Source organism: Heterocephalus glaber, unplaced genomic scaffold, assembly GCF_053883595.1.
Source record: "Heterocephalus glaber isolate CG9 unplaced genomic scaffold, H.glaber_assembly_v1.0 deba00001442, whole genome shotgun sequence".
Taxonomy (NCBI): domain Eukaryota; kingdom Metazoa; phylum Chordata; class Mammalia; order Rodentia; family Bathyergidae; genus Heterocephalus; species Heterocephalus glaber.
Genome location: NW_028258296.1, coordinates 54,565,388 through 54,584,682, shown reverse-complemented (window position 1 = coordinate 54,584,682; position 19,295 = coordinate 54,565,388). Strand labels below are relative to the sequence as shown.

Genomic DNA, 19,295 nt, shown 5'->3' with positions numbered 1-19,295 from the left:
GATTTTCCATAACTACACAAAAAGCACCTCATCCAGGCTCATTTTCCTTCTGCAAACAAATTCATCCAGTAGGGGTAAACTGCTCCTGGCAGTCCATGTTTACTGAATCTTAGCTTTCCCCTAGTAACTGTGCTAATTATAACTACAGCTACCTGGTAACAGCTCCAGATTTCCCTGACATTGGCTGGCAATTCTAAAGCCATCTCAGCTCTGCTGGCATCTTTTACCCTGAGAAGCCATCAGAGATGGGGAAGGACTAGGAGAGGGGAAGCAACCACCTAGCTAGGTGAGAACACCCAAAGAGGCCGCCCAGAGTCATGGAACTTCAGAGCTTGGAGAGATGCTGGCATCAAACATGGTCCAGCCAACTCATTTTAAACATAGAGAATCAGGGGACCCAGATTCTAACTTGCTTTAGCCACAAATCTGGCAGTCTTCTTAATTCCTTTCCCTCAATCCTCTCATCCCAGTCAAGCACCAAGTCCTATGGATATTTTACCTCCCAAATTAAAAGAATCAGTTCCCTCCCTCTATTCTTATTGCCATACTCTCCTTTAAGCCCTTGTCCTGTTTTGCTCAGCGGATCTGTCCTCCGGACCTCCTGCCTTATCTCCCTGAATCCTTATCTTCCCCTACCCACCAGAGAAATCTAGTGGGTTCCCCACCCTCCCAAGGATTTAGCATGTTCCCTGCTGCTGAAAGCCCACCAATTCCTTATCATATTCAGGATAAAGTCTGCACTCTTTAAAATGGCAGGAAAGACTATGTCCTGGATAACCTCCAGCTTCATTCTACGCCTAGCATCAGCCACACAAAACCACTTATAATTCTATGCAGGTACTCTGCTGTTTCTTGCCACCAGGCTTTTACTTATGGCAAAACTCCCCTTTTTCCAACTCTGCACCATTGACAGAATAGTGCTTATTCCCCTTTGAAGACAAAGCTCAAGGGTCTTCTCAAAGAATCCTCTGTACATTTTCCTTCCGTCTACTCTATTCATTTGGGATTCAGAGGTCTCCCTTGAGTTCTCTTATACTTTGTACATTTCTCTATTAGTGCTTTTTATTACACTTTATCGCTTGTGCTTTACTCACCTTTAAAGTCTCAGCTTCCAGCCTGGTACCAAGAATATAGTAGGTGCCCAGTGAATGTTTATTAATGAGAGAATGGGTCAATCCAATGCTGTCCATGATTTGTGCCCTGCTTACCTTTCCAGTGTCAGCATCAACACAAGCCTTCCATACCACGCATTCCAGCCATACTGAACAAATGAAAGTGTGCCAAGCACATGACAGTCTTTCAGTCTCTGTGCCTTGCTATATTCTGTTTCATTGGTCTTAAATGCCTTTCCCCATTCCATGTTATTATGCTTTCTTTTTCAGTTTTTATTGTTCATTAGTACATGTTTGCAGTACGTGATAATATTCCTTGTGGGAAATTGGTACATGTACATAACACATCTGAATTCTTTTTTTATTCCCTTTCTCCCCCTTCCATGTCTTGGACCCCTTCCAATTCGAAAAAGGCCTATCTCCATATTTTCTATTGTCTATCTTTTATTTTGTTCTTTATTCATATTTTGGGTTGTCATATCAGAGAAACGATGCAATATTTCAACTTGTATGTCTGATTTATTTCACTTAACATTATGGTCTCAAGGTGTTATTGGCTTTTAAGATTCAATTCCAACTTCACATAATCAGCAAGGCCTTTTTTGATAGATTTTATTGTTCTTAGCAATATAGTATATCTGTACCTACCTTTATGTAGCCCTTATTATACCATCGTTATTTATTTGATGTCTTTCTCTATCAGCATCCAGTGTAGTAGCCAACATACAGAAAATAATCAATAGATATTTGATTGAATACATTAATGTATGGGTACAAACAAGTAAATGAATGGCCAAAGTGACCGCAAATAAGGTGATTACAATTTGGAATACCTATTCTTTCATATATAACATTCTCCCTCCATTGGTATATAAACATGGATGTACACAACTAATAGGAAGAAGTGGCTTTGTAGTAAGTTCAGATAGAAGTATAAATTATGTAGATATTGTTAAGGGGATAACTGAAAGTTGATTAGAATTAAATTAGGCTCCAGAATTCAGGTTGGAATTTGTCGCCCAGTAATTGGAGAAAAATTCTTAAGGATTCAAAAGAAAAAGAAACTTTTTCTCAACGGGAAAGTATTATGAATTCTAATTAAAAGCTGTAACAAAATGAGAATTTGGGTCAATCAAGAACAGAAAACAAAGTTGGTTTTAGTCTAGTTTCACTATTTTTTTTGTATTAAATTCTTTTATTGGTACATTGTAGGTATACAACACAATTACATTTCTTATTGGGAATTGTACTTTTATATAATGCATCTTGGTTCTTATTTTTTCCCCATTCCTAGCCCTCCCTTCACGCCCTCCACCCTTCCCTATTTGCAAAGACTTTATTTCCATTTTTTCCATTTCTCATCATTTTTTCCTTTCCCTTCTTTCCTTTCCCCTGCCCCTCCCACTACCCCTACCCCTTTGGACCTTTTCTTCCTATTTTACATTATCGATTATTCATTCTAATCATTGGTACATTTTAGGTATACAATATAATGACATTCATCATTGGAAATTTGCACCTTTACATAGTCTATCTTGGTTCTTATTTTTCACCCTTGCCCAGTCCTCCCTTCAACCCCTCCAGTCCTCCCTATTTACAAAGATTTTGTTCCTATTTTTCCATTTTCTCATATTAATCCCATTCCCTTCTATCCTTTCCTCTAGCCCTCCCACTTCCTTCCCCTTTGCCCCTTTTCTTCCTAGTTCACATTACCTATTATACATTTAGTCCTTATTGACACTTTCAGTTTCTTACACTAGAGAAACTATTCAGAATTTATTCATGTGTGTCCTATTTATTTCACTTAAAAGTATCACCTCAATGTGCATCCACTTAGCTATAAATGTCTCTAATTTCTCATTTTTTATGGCTGAGTAGTACTCCATTTTATAAAAAAAACACATTTTCTTTATCCAGTCTCCAGTTGATGGGCATTTGGGCTGTTTCCAAGTTTTAGCTATCACAAACTGTGCTGCTATGAACATGGCCACACATATATCACTGTGGTATGATTCTTTTAATTCTTTGGGGAAGATCCCCAGCGGTGGAATGGCAGGGTCAAATGGGACTTCCAGTCCTAGTTCTTTGAGGTATCTCCATACTGATTTCCACAGTGCTGGCACCAGTCTACACTCCCACCTGCAGTGGAGCAGGGTTCCTCTTTCCCCACAGCCCCGCCAGCATTTCTTATTGGTTGATTTCATGATAGCAGCCATTCTTTCTGGAGTGAAGTGGAATCTCAGCATTGTTTTCATTTGCATCTCTCGAATGACCAGTGATGTTGAACATTTTTTCATGTATTTATTTGCTATTTCTACTTCTTTGTCTGAGAAATATCTGTTCATTTCAGATGCCCATTTTCGGATTGGGTCTTTAAATTTGGGAGGTCTGATCTTTTTAAATTCTTTATAGATTTGAGATAGTAGACCTTTGTCTGAGGAAGAGCAGGTGAAGATTTTTTCCCACATTGTGGGTTGTCTCTTCACACTGCTGGTGGTTTCTCTTGCTGTGCAGAAGCCTTTTAATAAGAAGAGATCCCACTTGTTGATTGTTTGTGCTAGTTCACGGGCAACTGAGGTTTTGTTCATAAAATCTTTTCCTACACCGAAGTCTTCAAGGGTTCTACCTAACCTCTGTTCCAACTGGTTCAGAGTTTCTATTTTAATATTTAAATCTTTAATCCATTTTGATTTTAGTTTAGTGCATGGTGAGAGATATAGGTCTAGTTTTAATCTTTGGCAAGTTGAAGCCCAATTTTTCCAGCACCATTTATTAAAGAGGCTATCTTTCCTCCAGTGAAGGTGTTTGGCTCCTTTGTCAAAGATGAGATGGCTGAGTGTGTCTGGTGTTGTTTCTGCATCTTCTAATCTGTTACACTGGTCCTCAAGTCTGTTTCTTTGCCAGTACCATGCTGTTTTTATCACAGTAGCTTTGTAGTACAGTTGCAGGTTGGGGATTGTGATACCCCCTGCCATGTCTCTGTTACCTAGAATTGATTTTGCTATTCTGGGTCTCTTCTTGCTCCAAATGAATTTTTGGATTGTTTTCTCGAGGTCTATGAAGTATGCTGCTGGGATCTCAATTGGAATTGCATTAAATCTATATAGCAGTTTTGGAAGTATGGCCATTTTCACTATATTAATCCTTCCTACCCAGGAGCAGGGGATGTCTGTCCATTTTCTGATATCATCTTCAATCTCTCTTTTCAGAGTGCCATAGTTTTCAGAGAAGAGGTCTTTGATTTCTTTCGTTAGGATGATTCTTAGGTATTTCAGTTTTTTGGATGCTATTGTGAAAGGAATTACTTGCCCTATTTCTCTCTCAGTGAGTCTGTCATTCATGTAGAGGAAAGCTATTGATTTTTGTGTGTTGACCTTGTAACCAGCTACTTGACTGAATTTGGTTATTAAGTCTAGAAGACTTTTGGTGGAATTCTTGGGGTCTTCTATATAGAGTATCATATCATGTGCAAATAATGACAATTTGACTTCTTCATTTCCTATCTTTATTCCTTTTATTTCTTTCTCTTGTCTAATTGCTGTGGCTAATGTTTCCAGAACTATATTGAACAAGAGTGGTGATAGTGGACATCCTTGTCTTGTTCCTGATTTTAGTGTGAAGGATTTCAGTTTTTGACCATTTAGTATGATATTGGCTTTTGGCTTTTCATAGACGGCTTCTATCAGTTTGAGGTAGAGACCATCTATTCCAATTTTTTGTAGGGTTTTTATCATAAATGCATGTTGGATTTTGTCAAATGCTTTTTCTGCATCTATGGAGATAATCATATGGTTTTTATCCTTGGCTCTATTGATATAGTGTATTACATTGATTTTCATATATTGAACCATCCCTGCATCCCTGGGATGAATCCCACTTGATCAGGGTGTATGATCTTCTTGATGATCTTCTGCATTCTGTTTGCCATTATCTTATTAAGGATTTTTGCATCTATGTTCATTAGTGAGATTGGCCTATAGTTCTCTTTTTCAGTTAGGTCTTTCTCTGCTTTGGGGATCAAGGTGATGCTTGCTTCCAGGAAAGAATTTGGGAGTATTGCCTCCCTTTCAATTTCATTGAAGAGTTGAAACAGTAGTGGCAGCAGTTCCTCTCTAAATGTCTTGTAGAATTCAGCAGTGAAGCCATCAGGGCCCGGGCTTTTCTTAGTTGATAAGTTTTTAATTACATTTTCAATTTCATTGGTTGATATTGGGTTGTTCGGAATTTTTAGGTCTTCTTCATTAAACTTTGGTAATTCATATGTATCTAGGAATCTGTCCATTTCTTCTGTGTTGTCCATCTTATTGGTGTATAGGTTCTGGAAGTAGGTATTGATGATCCTCTGGATTTCTGCTGGGTCTGTTGTCATTTCACCCTTTTCATTCCTAATTGCATGGATTTGGGCCTTTTCTTTCCTTTTTCTGACAAGGTTGGCTAAAGGCTTGTCAATTTTGTTGATTCTTTCGAAGAACCAACTCTTGGCTTCATTGATATTTTGTATCGTTCTCTTAGTCTCCATTGCATTGATTTCTCCTCTGATCTTTATAATTTCCTCCCTTGTATGAGCTTTGGGGTTGTCCTGCTCTTCTTTTTCTAGAAGCTTGAGGTTCAGCATCAGATTGTTTAATTGGGCTCATTCTGTTTTCCTAATATGCATATTCACTGCTATGAATTTCCCTGATAAGACTGCTTTCATTGTGTCCCATAGATTCTGATATATTGTATTGTCATTGTCATTTAATTGAAGGAACTGTCTGATTTCTTCTTTAATTTCCTCTGTGACCCATTGGTTATTCAGAAGTGTGTTACTCAATTTCCACATGTTTATGAAATTTTTTGAGTTTCTTTTGCTATGGATCTCCAATGTCATCGCACTATGGTCTGATAATATACAGGGGATAACTTCAATTCCTTTGCACTTACTTAAACATGTTCTATGTGTGAGTTTGTGGTCTATTTTGGAGAATGACCCATGTGCAGCTGAGAAGAATGTGTATTCTGATTTTGTGGGGTGGAAGACTCTGTAAACGTCTGTTAAGTTCATTTGTTCAAGAGTTTGATTGAGTTCTAGTATTTCATTACTTATTTTTAGTCTAGTTGATCTATCTATTTGTGACAGTGGGGTGTTGAGGTTCCCACTACAATTGTATTAGTGCATATACGACTTTTCATGTCCATTAGTATTTGTTTTATATAGTTGGGTGCACTAGTGTTTGGTGCATAGATATTTATGATTGTCATCTCTTCCTCTTGGATTCTTCCCTTTACAAGGATGTAGTGTCCTTCTTCATCTCTCTTAATCAGTGTTGGTTTGAAATCTACTTGATCTGCCAAGAGGATAGCTACTCCTGCTTTTTTTCGGGTTCCTGTCGCATTCAGTATTGTTTTCCACCCTTTAACTTTCAGTCTATGAGTTTCCTTTTGAATTAAGTGTGTTTCTTGTATGCAGCATATTGTTAGATTTTGCTTCTTGACCCATTCTGCCAGTCTATTTCTTTTGATTGGTGAATTGAGACCATTAACATTGATGGTTATAACTGAAACGTATTGACTTGTCATTGCCAGGACTTTTTCTTTTTGTTGGGTTCTCCCCCTTTACCTTTAATTTCTTGTCATGCCAGATGGGTTCATTCTGCTTTGCTTCCTGGGGTTGTGATCCTCAATGTCTGTTCCTAGCCTATTGTGTAAAATTCTTTGGAGTGCTGGTTTGGTATTGACGAAGTTCCTAAGGTGCTCTTTGTCATGAAAGTATCTTATTTCTCCATCCATTTTGAAAGATAGTTTTACAGGGTACATCAATCTGGGTTGGAGGCTGTTTTCTTTTAGGGCTTGGAATGTGTCACTCCAAGCTCTTCTTGCCTTGATGGTTTGTGTTGAGAAGTCTGCTGTGATTCTGATGGGCTTTCCTTTGTATGTGATTTGTTTCTTTTCTCTCACTGCTTATAGAACTTTGTTCTTCTGTTGTGTTTCTGGAATCTTAACAATTATATGCCTATGTGTAGATTTTTTTTGATCAAGGCTATTTGGAGTCCTATATGCCTCACTTATCTGTATGTCAAGCTCTTTTCCCCTGCTTGGGAAGTTTTCTGGCATTATTTCTGTGAAGAGATTTTTTATGTCATCTCCACTCTCTCCTGTTTCTTCATTGAGCCCAATCAGTCTTATGTTATTCTTCTTTGCATCATCTAGCAGCTGCTGGATTGATTTCTCATATTCCCTTATAATTTTGAAGCAATTTTTCTTTTCCTGGTCACTAATTGCAATCTTATCTTCTATATCTGAAATTCTGTCCTCACATTGGCTCATTCTGCTGTGTAGACTTTCAATGGAGTTTTTCATGTCCTGGAAATCTATTTGCATCTGTTTTATGGATTCCATTCGTTTCTTATGTTGGGATTCCATCATGTTCCTGAGCTCCTCTCTAGATTTATTAATCATGTCTTGCACTAGGGGCACAATTTCTCCTGTTATCTGAGAAATTATTTCTGATTTCATTTTTTCCAGATCCCCTTTTGTTGCCAGTTCAGTGGGTCCAGGTGGTTGAGTATCAGAAGGTTCCATCTCATTTCCCTTTGGGGTTGCTGTAGGTGATCTGGAAGTCTGGTTTTGAGACTTATTTACGTGTTTTCTCATTTCGACTGGGTCGGGGGGCTGTTAGCAGCTGCACGGATTACCTCCTCTGAGCTGGGTGAGGTGGGCCAGGGGCCGGGAGCAGTGGTAGGGATGGTGACCCAAAAGCCCTTTCCTGTGGGCTGGGAGCAGCAGGAGGGATGGTGGCCGGGAAACCCCTTCCTCTGGACCAGGAGCAGTGGGATGGTGGCTCAGAAGCCCCTACCTCTTGTCCGGGAGCGGTGGGAGGGATGGTGGCCCAGAAGCCCCTTCCTCTGGGCCAGGAGCAGCGGGACAGAAAGTGGCCCAAAAGCCCTTTCCTCTGGGCTGGGAGCAGCGGGAGGGATGGTGACCCAAAAGTCCTTTCCTGTGGGCTCAGAGCAGCAGGACAGATGGGGGCTGGGAAGCCCCTTCCTCTGGGCCAGGAGCAGCGGGACAGAAGGTGGCCCAAAAGCCCTTTCCTCTGGGCTGGGAGCAGTGGCAGGGATGGTGACCAGGAAGCCCCTTCCTCTGGACCAGGAGCAGTGGGATAACGGCTCAGAAGCCCCTACCTCTGGGCCAGTAACAGTGGGACTCAGTACCTTGGTCTGGTGGTCTGGTGTGCTCTGCATCTTTGTAGTGTGGAATCAGGCGGCTGCCTATCTGCAGCGGGGTGATTCAGTGTCTTCCGCGTGACTCAGGACCTAGGTTGAGCGTGCACAGTCCTGCCTGTCTGCAGCGGGGTGATTCGGCGTCTTCTGTGGGACTCAGGACCTCGGTAGGGCGTAAACAGACCTGCCTGTCTGCAGCGGGCTGATTCGGCGTGTGTTCCCTAGTTTCACTATTTTTAAAGTAACTGGGAAAGTTATGGAAAAGTTGTTTTTTAAAATAATTTATTGTGATAAAATATACACAATGCAATATTTGTCATGTTACCCATGTTTAAGTATACAGTTCTGTGGCATTAAGTTCATTCATCTTATTATGCAACCATCACCAATCACGCATCTCCAGAACTTTTCCCCCAACTGAACTCTGTATCTATTCATCAGTAACTCTCCCTTCTCCGCCCCCATCCCAATGCCTGGAAATCTCAATTCTGCTTTCTGTCTTTATTATCTAATTCTCTCTCATGTCACTGGATCATATATTCACCCTTTCATGATTGGCTTCACTTAACATGATATCCTGAAGTTTCATTGTGTTATAGCATGTGTAAGAATTTTTCCTTTTTAGAGACTAAATAGTCCATTGTGTGTATTTTGCACATTCCAAATGTCAATGACCACTTAGGTTGCTTCCACTTTTAGCTGTTGTAAATAATGCTGTTATGAACACAAGTTTGCAACTATCTGTCTGAGTTTCTCTTTTCACTTATTTTGGGTATATATCCAGAGTGAGATTGTTAGATTGTATGTAAGTAAACTCTACTAAATATAAGAAAACTTAACTGACAACCACAGCCACCATGGTCAGTTTAGACAATAACTGGAGAAAATACACACTCTACCCACATATCCACAGGCACACAGGATAGTAACAGCAATCCTCTCCATTTATTTAACATCTAAGACATTGCAGCATGTTTACATATGGAGAGGGAATGAACAAGAATTCATGCCTCCAAGTTAGAAAATTCAAGGTCACAGAAGTTAAGTGACTTGGCCGAGGTCATGTTGCTGGGGGAAAGTAGATTAAGAATTCAAGTGTCCTTATTAACTCTAAATCGTGCATATTTGATGCAAGATAAACTCCAAGATACTCATCTTTCTCTTTAGGTCTTGCATTGGTTCAAATGAGGGTTCCTAAACCTTGTAGCCTGGCAGAGTTCCTGAACCTCCCTAAGCTTCTAAGTACTTAGTCCATGTGGCTGCATGTAGCTGCGACTCACCATATTACCCAAAGCCTTAAAAATCACACTAGGGCTAAAGAAATCAATCAGCAAGCCAAAAATAAATGTAACAATCTCAGCCTTTCTTGTACATCCTCTATGAAGAAACATCTGTTTCCAAGGATGTGGGTGGATTTGCTGCAACAAAGGACACCTGTTTTATGCTGTTTATAAACAGGCAAACTAAGACAGAGAATTAAAACAAAACAAGACAAGTGGTCCCAAATCCACTACCAAGAAAAATAAACAGGTTTGAAATAAAAAAGAAGATCCAGAGCAAATGTGTCCAGTAATTGGACATACTGCATAATTTTGCCAAGTCTCAGTTTGTCACAATAATGGCAAATATTTGCTGAGGTCTTATTAAGTGCCAGGCATTGTGTTGCATTCAACTCATTGGCTCATTTAATCTTACCTGGGAGCAAAACATAGACATTGCTACACCCGTACAGAGAAATTATAGTACAGTCAAATGTGGATTAACAACAGGGATACATTCTGAGAAATGTGTCATTAGATAATTTCACCATTGTATAAAAATCATAGAATATAGTCACACAAAACCAGATGATACATACCAAGGTTACCTGCACAGCGTGTTAGACAATAATAAGTACTTATGTATCTAACATATCTAAACGTAGAAAAGATGCAGTGAAAAACACAGTATAAAAGATAAAACAGGGCCATGAATTTAGCTCAGTGGTGCTGCCGCCTGCCCCACAAGCCTAAGGTCCTCAGTTTGATCCCGGTACCAAAAAAAAAAAAAAGATAAAACATAGGAGCCCTGTATAGGGCCCTTACCATGAATAAAGCTTACAGACTATAAATTGCTCATGTGATGTCTAGGACATTGCTGTACAGTGCTATAGATTTTACAAACACTGTATACTTGGGCTACACTAAGCTTATAAAACAAATTCTTTTTGTTTTATAAGTTAACTTGAGCTTACTGTAACATTTTTACTTTATAAGTTTTTAATTTTGTAACTTTTCGACTCATGTAATAAAACACGAACACACTATATAGCCGTACCAAAATAGTTTTTACATCCTTATTCTATAAAGTTTTCCTATTTTAAAATTTTTTTCTTTTTAAACTTTTTTGTTAAAAATTAAGAAAACACGTTAGCTTAGGCCTACTCAGGGTCAGGATGATCAATATCAATGTCTTCTACCTCCACATTCTCTACATCTTGTCTACTGGAAGGTCTTCAGGGGCGCTAAGACCCATGGTCATCTCCTATGATAGCAATGCTTTTGTCTGGAATCCTTCCTAAAGGACCTGCCTGAAGCTTTTTACAGATTTAATTTTTTTATAAGTAGGAGAAGTATACTCCAAACTAATGATAAAACATATAATTTAGTAAATACATAAACCAGTAACATGGTTGTTGATTGTCACTGCCAAGTAATATTACCATGCATAATTGTATATGCTGTGTTTTTACACACTGACAGAGCAAGAAGTTTGCTTGTTTGCTCAGCATCACCATAAACATATGGTCACTAGACAATAGGAATTTTTTGAGCCACTAAAATCTTATGGGATTATCACCATACATGTGGTCTTTCATCAACCAAAACATTGTCATGCGACACATGACATCTCCCCAAGTTAACACAGGTAGTGAAGGGTAGAACCAAAAGTCCTTTCCACTTCTGTCAGGCTCTTAGTTCTTACTACACCCAATGATAATAGCAGAATAGCAGAAAGAGTGACAATTTGGAAGCCAAGTGAAATCAGTAGACTGTTTACCATAGCTACAGAAATATGTTGTGTGCAAACCTCAAAAACTGCTCAGGAAAAATATCATCCAATCACAAAGATAAGAAAGCCAAAGAATTTTAAATCTCAAAGAAATTAGGCAGTTTAAGGTTCATAAAACAATGGAACCTAATTCAGCTCCTACCTAAAGGCCAAATATTCCAACTTTCCAACATCAATTACTGGATATCATAGTTAAACCCTGACTGTTCCTCGTCCAGAATCACATTTCTTTTCTCTTGACCTTTCTTTCAATCTTTTTCAAAGAAACAGGGAAATAATAAACTCACACAAGTTGAACAAGTCAGCAATCGTTTTGGGGCACAAGACAATGGATGGTGGCTTTGTGTGCTGTTTGGGGACCTGGTTTTGACTGTATAGCAGTGGATTCCATAAATTCCAGGGTCAGGCATGTTTCTAGTGGCAGCAGACTTGGCTAATATGAGAAGATTCAGGATTAGGTAATAACAATAAAGAAGTCAGCCAAGTTGCCACCCAGAAATTACTTAGCACAGCAGCTGCAGTCCAGAAATGCTAACAAGCCAGTACCCCTAGGAGTGGGCCATCCCCAGCCGTGAAATATTTGGAGTATTTTCTCACTTTCCTTTGCTCCAGAATCAGGAGCTGCCATATATGCCCTGCAATGATTTCTCCTAGCTTGCTTTATATACAGTATTCAAATTTGCCTCTTCCCTAAAACTGAACCTACAATTTCTGTTTGCTACCAAGAGGGAGCAGTGGTACCCAAGAATGTCAGTATGTCTTCATTTATCTGTGCTGAAAGCAGCTTCTTCCTTTTAAAAAAATTACCAATATTTACAAAAACTGAAGCTTCAAGGGTAGTTTACCCTTAGTTTAAACCCTCAAGAAAAAATAGCCAGTCTCAAAGAATCAACTTTTATGTATAATTTAATAGTAAGTTATTAATCCATGACTAGTATGATTCTTAAGTTTTTTTCTCAAGTCTCTGAACAGCCTAAAAGAGAAACCCTTAAGTCCTTTTTTATTAACTTTGAAGTTGATAATCCTAGGTTTTTACAACTTCTCTTACAGCTTTTACAACTTCTGTTATAATTATGCATACAGCACTCAAATTTTTGCCAATTTTGATTCAGCTGGGTGCAATTTAATTTTTTTACAATATTTACTTTTAAATAAATGTCCTTACAAAGCTCAAGAAAAATCAAGCTAAGTTTGGTGAGCAAACAGAACCCTAAATTCTCACATAGACCACCTGACTTCCTGTGTGATGCTGGACGTGTACTCCCCATTTCTTTTCCTCAACATGGCTCCTAATTAATCTTCCTCACCTTGTGGAATCATGATGTGAACACCAAATGTGAACATAAGATGCATCCATGAGAATATATGGTGATGACATTATAAAGTCAAGCCTCTTTTCATTTTTAAATATCATAATAACTACTAGAAAGAATGTAACTACCACCCTATCATATAAATATTCTGTTCACAAAGTGCTTTTATGATGCTGTTAAGTTTACAACGTGCTTTTATTGCATCTTCATGGCTGTTACTTATTCATATAATAAATAATTTTTCATGCCAGTGGCATTATTCTTAATGCTGATTTTAATGCTATGGCAGGCTCAGTGAGGTTAAGTTGCTTGTCTAGGTCCCCTGGTTAGCCAGGGCTCCTGAGGCAGTGGTTTCCTAAAACCCAGTCCTTCCATCAAAACAGAACTGCCCCAGTTTCTATCAATCCCTTATTACTCCATAGTGCGATAGACCAATTTCAACTATGGTGTTAATAACTGAAAATGGCTTTCTATGTTCAACTTTCCAAATACTAAGAACATTTTAACCTAAGCTTTTTCAAATAACCATAGTTAAATGAGGACAGTACTATGACAGGCAGATTGAACAAAGATTTGGTGAGATAAGAAAAGAGAAGACATCAAAGATTGAATTCCTTCAAGTCATACAACCCAATAGCTGCATGACCAGTCTGCTCACACTTAAGAGTAGGCAGAGTTAGGACCTCCTGTGTGAGACCCCGTGGCAGGACTGGAGTCAAGCAAAAAGGTTGTCACCTCTACTCATGGCAATGTTCTGTGACCCATTCCCCCCATGCCCTGTGCAGTGCCTACATTCTCATTCATCACACTGCTCTGGGAACAAAATGGTGCCCTCTTGTATCACAGTCAAAGTTTTGCCTGAACACGGTCTCTATAGCTAGTGTACAACAGAGGGTGAGACCAAATGATTCCAGCAGTTGTTTGATTCAGACCAAAAGAAAATCCCTTCCCTCAAATTATCCAAGAAATTGGCCCTTCTGCCTTGCGTTGGAGGCAATTAATAGGAAAATTTCCTCCCTCTGCACAGTGAACAAATTTGTTCAGTATTCCGATCCTGGGACAAAGTCTGCCTCTTTCCCTTCCCCTCTCTCCATCCCTCTGAGTTACCAACCCTCCCTGGCCTCTGGCAGCTCCAACGCGGCACTCACAGTATAGCCACAAAAGGATGAAAGGTGAGCCTGGGCCAAGGACAGGAAAATTCAGATTAAACATGGAAATTCAGGTAAGATGGGTAATAGGGCTAAATCCCCTAGATCGAGCAGTTTATATTAACTGATATTACCAAATAATCATTTAGGTCTCCTAGACATCAGCTGCTTCTCAGAACCAAGATGTTACATCTTCAGCCTCCAAGACTTCCCAGCCGTCTTCTGGACAGGGCAAGGCACACATACAAAACGGCATTTGCATCACACTCTGGTGGAAACAGGCAGGGATCAGGAACCTCCAATAAAGTCTGAGGCAACCAGCCCAGGTTACTGGGCCACTTCAGATCCTCCTGCCCAGACCCTGAGAAGCCTGTGGAAATCAGCACTGTGGCGACCAGCTAGGGTTTAATCCTTGCAGCCGATTGCTTGAAGTCTGTGAGAGATGCTGTCTCATCCCCTCCTCAGCTCAGCCAACCCACTCTGACCCATCAATCAAGACAGCCTTCCCAGCCTGGAAGCTGCCAACACACACACACACACACACACACACACACACACACACACACACACACACACACACGCCAACTGCTAACCTCTTCTTCACTCTAATGTGAACTAGTCCAAGGACTCTTAGATTCTGTCTCTAAAACTTACCTAATCCTTTTCAAAAGCAAACATGAATTTCTCAAGGAAATGCCCTTTCCCCCACAGCATTCTCCTCTTCCTTCTTCATCCAGAGTTAGAAGGGCCTTTCCATAGCGGTAAGTGTGGCCTGTAAACCACCTGCCAGAATCAGTTCCTCCTCCTGTTACTAAATCAGAATTCCCGATTCCCTGGGTGGAGGAAGCATGGAATCTACCGTTTAAGCCAGCTCCCAAGGTGATTGTTACGCATGGTTGCCACGACTAGGTTAGACTGGCTCTCGGTTAATCCAGCCGCCTCCCCTTACAGAGGAGAGTAGAAATCAGGAACGGGGGAGGTGTGTGGGCTTGTCCAGCCAAGGCCGCACGGCGTTAGGGTGGCCAGATCCGGACCGAGCCCTGCCCCTCTCGCCGTCCGGGCGCCTGTCTGGCATAGCCGCAGGTGCACAGCAGCCCCGGCCCTGGGCCCGCACTCACCCGCCTGTAGACGTCCTCCTGGCTGGCCTCATACTTCTGCTGCATGCGCTCCTCCAGGAAGTAGATGCGCAGCTTGAGGCTGAAGTTCTCCTTCTTCAGGTCATTGAGGTGCTGGGACAGAGTGCGATATCCATTAGACATGGTGGGCAACCCATGGGGAGGGGCATGCCCGGGCGCCCCTCACCCCAGGTACGCAGCACGGCTGCACCCCAGCATGGAGCGGCCGACGGCTGGGGCTGGGCCGGCCGAGGCTGGGGACGGAGGCCGGACTACTGCGACATGGCCTGGGGCGGGCCCTCTCCCGCGACTGGGACTGGGCTGCTGCTCTGGACGCTGGAGCAAGCGAGCGCGCTTTCCTTTTTTACCTCGGGGAGATATTTGTGGAATCCCTGACGAGGAACATGCTGTGTGAACTCAGACACAAGTGGTGTAACCCGACTCCGGCCGGGACTGGGCTGTCACCCTCCTGGAGCCTCGCAGGCCCGCCCGAGTGCAGGCAGTTAACACTTCTGGGAAAAGAGAGGGGCTGACCCCTAGCCGCTTCCAGGAAATGGGGCAGGGGGAGTCATGCAAGGTGGCAGTGGGTTGCACAGAAGAGAACAAGAGTGTGGGGAAGGGGTGGGAAGTATCAAGCTCCTCGTGGTTCATTTGGACAATAAAGCCCAAAAGAACCTGAGGAAAGAAATAAGGTTGCCATGGCAAAGAGCACGCGTAGACAAAATGGCCCTCACAAGGGTGACCAGAGGGCTGGCTTGGTTTCTTTTCTGTCAGGTGCAGATCTTAAAGCGGTACTAACAGGGCAGTCTCTGATTCCTTTTGGTGATCCAGAGCTCTCCCCTGAGCTCTTCCAGTTTTTCTCTTGGTGGTTTTCAATCTCAGAGGCAGTTTACATGAATGCCCTATGCTCCTCCCCACGTGCATGCCACTGTCACCTCGAAAAGAGAGCAAATCTTCAAGCTGGGTGGAACCTTGGCACACTGTACACCAGTTACAAACAGCCCACACACAGGGAGGCAGAGGGCTCCTCCTCCAGGGAAGATGGGGAGAAGGGAGTGTGGGAGGATCAGAGGGAGGGAGCCGTCATCCTGGAGCCCAGAGATTCGGAGCCCAGAGATTCAGCAGTCACTGGCTCTTAACTCTGGCACCTGCCAAGTGGAGCTGGCACTCATCACCAGATCCTGCTCATAGAGCAATTTAAGGTCCGTGAGTGACAGCTGCAACATTAGCAGGAAGTATTATTTATACCACATCACATGGGACACTGAAGGTGACTCAGAGTCGACCATGCAGCACAGATAAGCACGGTGCAGTAATACCAGGTTGGAAAGATTAGTATCCACATCCAAAGTAAAGGAAACTTTAAAATTTTACACTGAATTTAAGCACTCCCTTCTCCAATCTACCTGCTTTTCATTTTTCCAATTTTTTCTCAAACCCGTATCATGATTCCAGTCAGCACTTCTTAGTAGAACACTGCAGGGAGGATAAAAGATAAAAATGGTCCCAGCCCTCAGAGAGGTAGGCGGCCACACAGCTGATCGCTGCACGTTAAGAAGTGTTTCCCACTACCAACCTGTGTTTTTCAAACTTTTTACATTTTATATTGCAGTCCAGCACACACACGCACACACCACATGCCCACTCAATGGAAACAATCATTTAACAAAGTAATTGTTACCACCATTATGTGTGATGTACGCTGATAGTTTCTCATCTGTTTCTCTTTCTGGGAGTGATGTGCTTAATTGATTTCATGGACGGCTGATACATTTTGAGGAACATGGATTCTATAGGAACCCATAAGAAAGAGTGAGCAAGTCCTAGTGGGCTGATATCAGAGAAAGCTTCATCAGCGGTTGGATGAAAGACAGAAAAGGTTTGAGTGGCTCAAGTGGCCTCAGGAGGACAGAATTAGAACTATGCCTTCTTCCAAATCAATTTGAATTGCAACAAGGAAACACATTTCTTCCCCTACACAGTTGATAACTGAAGCCAAAGTATTCCCAATTTTAAAAAACAAATCCATACATTTAAAGTTAATTTAGCTCTCTTCATCTAAATTTTACTTTTTTTGTTGTTGCTGGGTTTTTTTGTTTTTGGTACCAGGGATCGAACTCGGGTCCTTGCGCTTGCACAGCAGGCGGCGAAAATCTAAATTTTACTTTTAAAATAAAGGAATATCATGTAAGCTTAGAGAGACTGGGAAGAAAAATCTAAATTAAAACTCAAAAAAAATACTTCTCTGAGCCAGCATGACAGCATTCACCTGTAGTCCCAGCTACTCAGGAGGCTGAAAAAAGAGGACCCCTTGAGCCCAGGGGTGGGAGATCAGCCTAGGCAACCCAGTGATCCTTCATCTCATAGAAATATAAAAATATAAATAAAAATCTTTTCTGGTTTCAGCTGTTATAAATAGCTGTGTGACTGGAGGTATACATCTCTGGAAACTAAACTATACTCATTTATATAATGAAATGGTTGAAAATAGAATAATTTTTAAGGCCCTTTCCTGGTTAAACTTCTTAGAGGGATAACCCAGTTATTATCACTTCCTTGAGTTATTTTGCTCAAGGGGGGGCCAGGATGCTACATCCTAGATTGGTATTTAATCATGCTTTTAATCATGCTTGACTACTTGGATTCCTTTATCATGTAAGAAATTTAATAAAGGTTTTGGGGAAATAAAAATGCATAAGAATGCAAGATATTCTTATGCAATCTAGATTTTTCTACATATTTATGCCTCTTTCCCCTATGCCTATGATATTTTTCCTCCTCCCATCATTCTGGGCCTTTTCTGTGTTTTTCAATCAGCTTCTTAAAGTCAGTGTTTAAACGATATTAAGTACTTAGGTTTCTGCTTTCTTTTTACATTTTCTTCCTTAGAGCTTTTAGTCACTTTTTAGTACTATACCTTTTACCTCCAAAGTAACCCTCAAGTCTCTAAGATTAGCCTTCTCACCCAAGCTCTATGTCTATATGTCCAGTTCTTTACTAGAAAGCTCAGCTTGAATGTCCCATCCTCACAAACTTCACAGCAAACACTTTTGCAATAGTCTCTATCACATCTACTGGAATCCATACCAACTATCTGTTTTCCAGGTTATAGCCAAAGCCATGTTTTCAAAACTTAAATATAGCCTGTTAGCTCCCTTACTTAAAACCCTTCATAGGCATCTCATCACTCCTAGAATGAAAGGAAAAGGCCATCACTTCTCTAAGATAATCTGCTTTTTTTGTTGTTTGCAAATCTTAGTTCAAATTCCATCCAAGCAAAGCCTCGCTGCTACCCTAGTCACTTTCCTCTTCTGAATTCCTCCTGAGGCAGATAGTAACATTACCAAGCACGAATATACTGCCTTTTGGTACTGGTTTTAATATCCTGGAGGATTATTTATGCCGTTCGGTTATGTGATGTTCCATGTGTTTGATTTCTCCTATAGTCTAAAGCTGCTCCCAGACAGGGCCGATGATTTATGCCTTCATCTGCTCCTGCAGCTTCCACAACAGACCGAGACACCTCTGCAGTCATGGAGGCTGTTGCACCCTCAATCATCTCCTCAAACAGGCAAGAGTGTTTTTAGGACGAGCAAGAAGTGTTCTGTGTTTCTGTATTCTCTTTGCACAGTATTTACAATGCATTCCCTAAATATTTGTGGACTTAGTGAATACGTAAGTATTCCATAAATAGTATATGTTTTGCTGATCTGCTTTGTTATCTATGGGTTAGCTTGCCTGTATTATTCTCATAGCACGTTTTAATAGTTCTAAAGAAATTTTTGCTAGAATGGAGATTGTAGAAAAACGATGATTTGTTTACTTATAGTTACAAGTTTATAATATGCCCATCATGACATCACCCCCAAACTCCAATTTATATCTAACTTCTTAGTACAAATCTCCCCTTAAATATAAACATTTCATATTTGTGATATCTAAAAACAAACTTTTGAAACCCCCATAAACATGTTCTTGCCTCACTGGACCTTATTTCAATTTGTAACTCAGCATTTCTATTTGTTGGACCAAAACTTTTAACCACTCTTGACTCATTGTCTCTCATATTCATCATTTCATCATTCTACAAATGTTATTATTTCTAATATATATAATTTCATAGATAGATAGATAAATAGATAGCTAGAGATAATATTCCACATGCCATCACTGCCTCTGGTACTTCTGCCACACTGGACCAAGATACCATCATCTCTGCCCCTCTTATCTAAGTCACCCCCCTTTTGCTGGTTTCCACCTTGTCCCTCTATAGTCTGTTCTGAGCACTGCACCCGTGTCCTTGTTAAAACCTGTGAGGTTTCTCCTCTGCAGGAGACCTCTATGGACCCCTGCCTGA

At 40.9% G+C, this 19,295-nt stretch overlaps 1 protein-coding gene across 18 annotated transcripts in view; it reads right to left on the bottom strand.

Moving 5' to 3' along the window:
- The window catches only part of Pde4dip (phosphodiesterase 4D interacting protein), a 248,460-nt gene that overhangs the window by 141,866 nt on the left and 87,299 nt on the right, over nucleotides 1-19,295 (bottom strand). For 9 of the 18 annotated variants that reach the window (XM_013075467.3, XM_087212735.1, XM_004853867.4 and 6 more), the window contains exon 4: nucleotides 14,942-15,052. The exons of 4 other annotated variants lie outside the window; for them this stretch is intronic. In XM_013075467.3, coding sequence (XP_012930921.1) covers nucleotides 14,942-15,052 — 111 coding nt within the window. Of the gene's footprint in view, nucleotides 1-14,941; nucleotides 15,278-15,306; nucleotides 15,413-19,295 lie in introns of those variants that run through there. 5 more of the 18 variants (XM_087212730.1, XM_087212731.1, XM_087212732.1 and 2 more) reach the window with 3 other exon arrangements.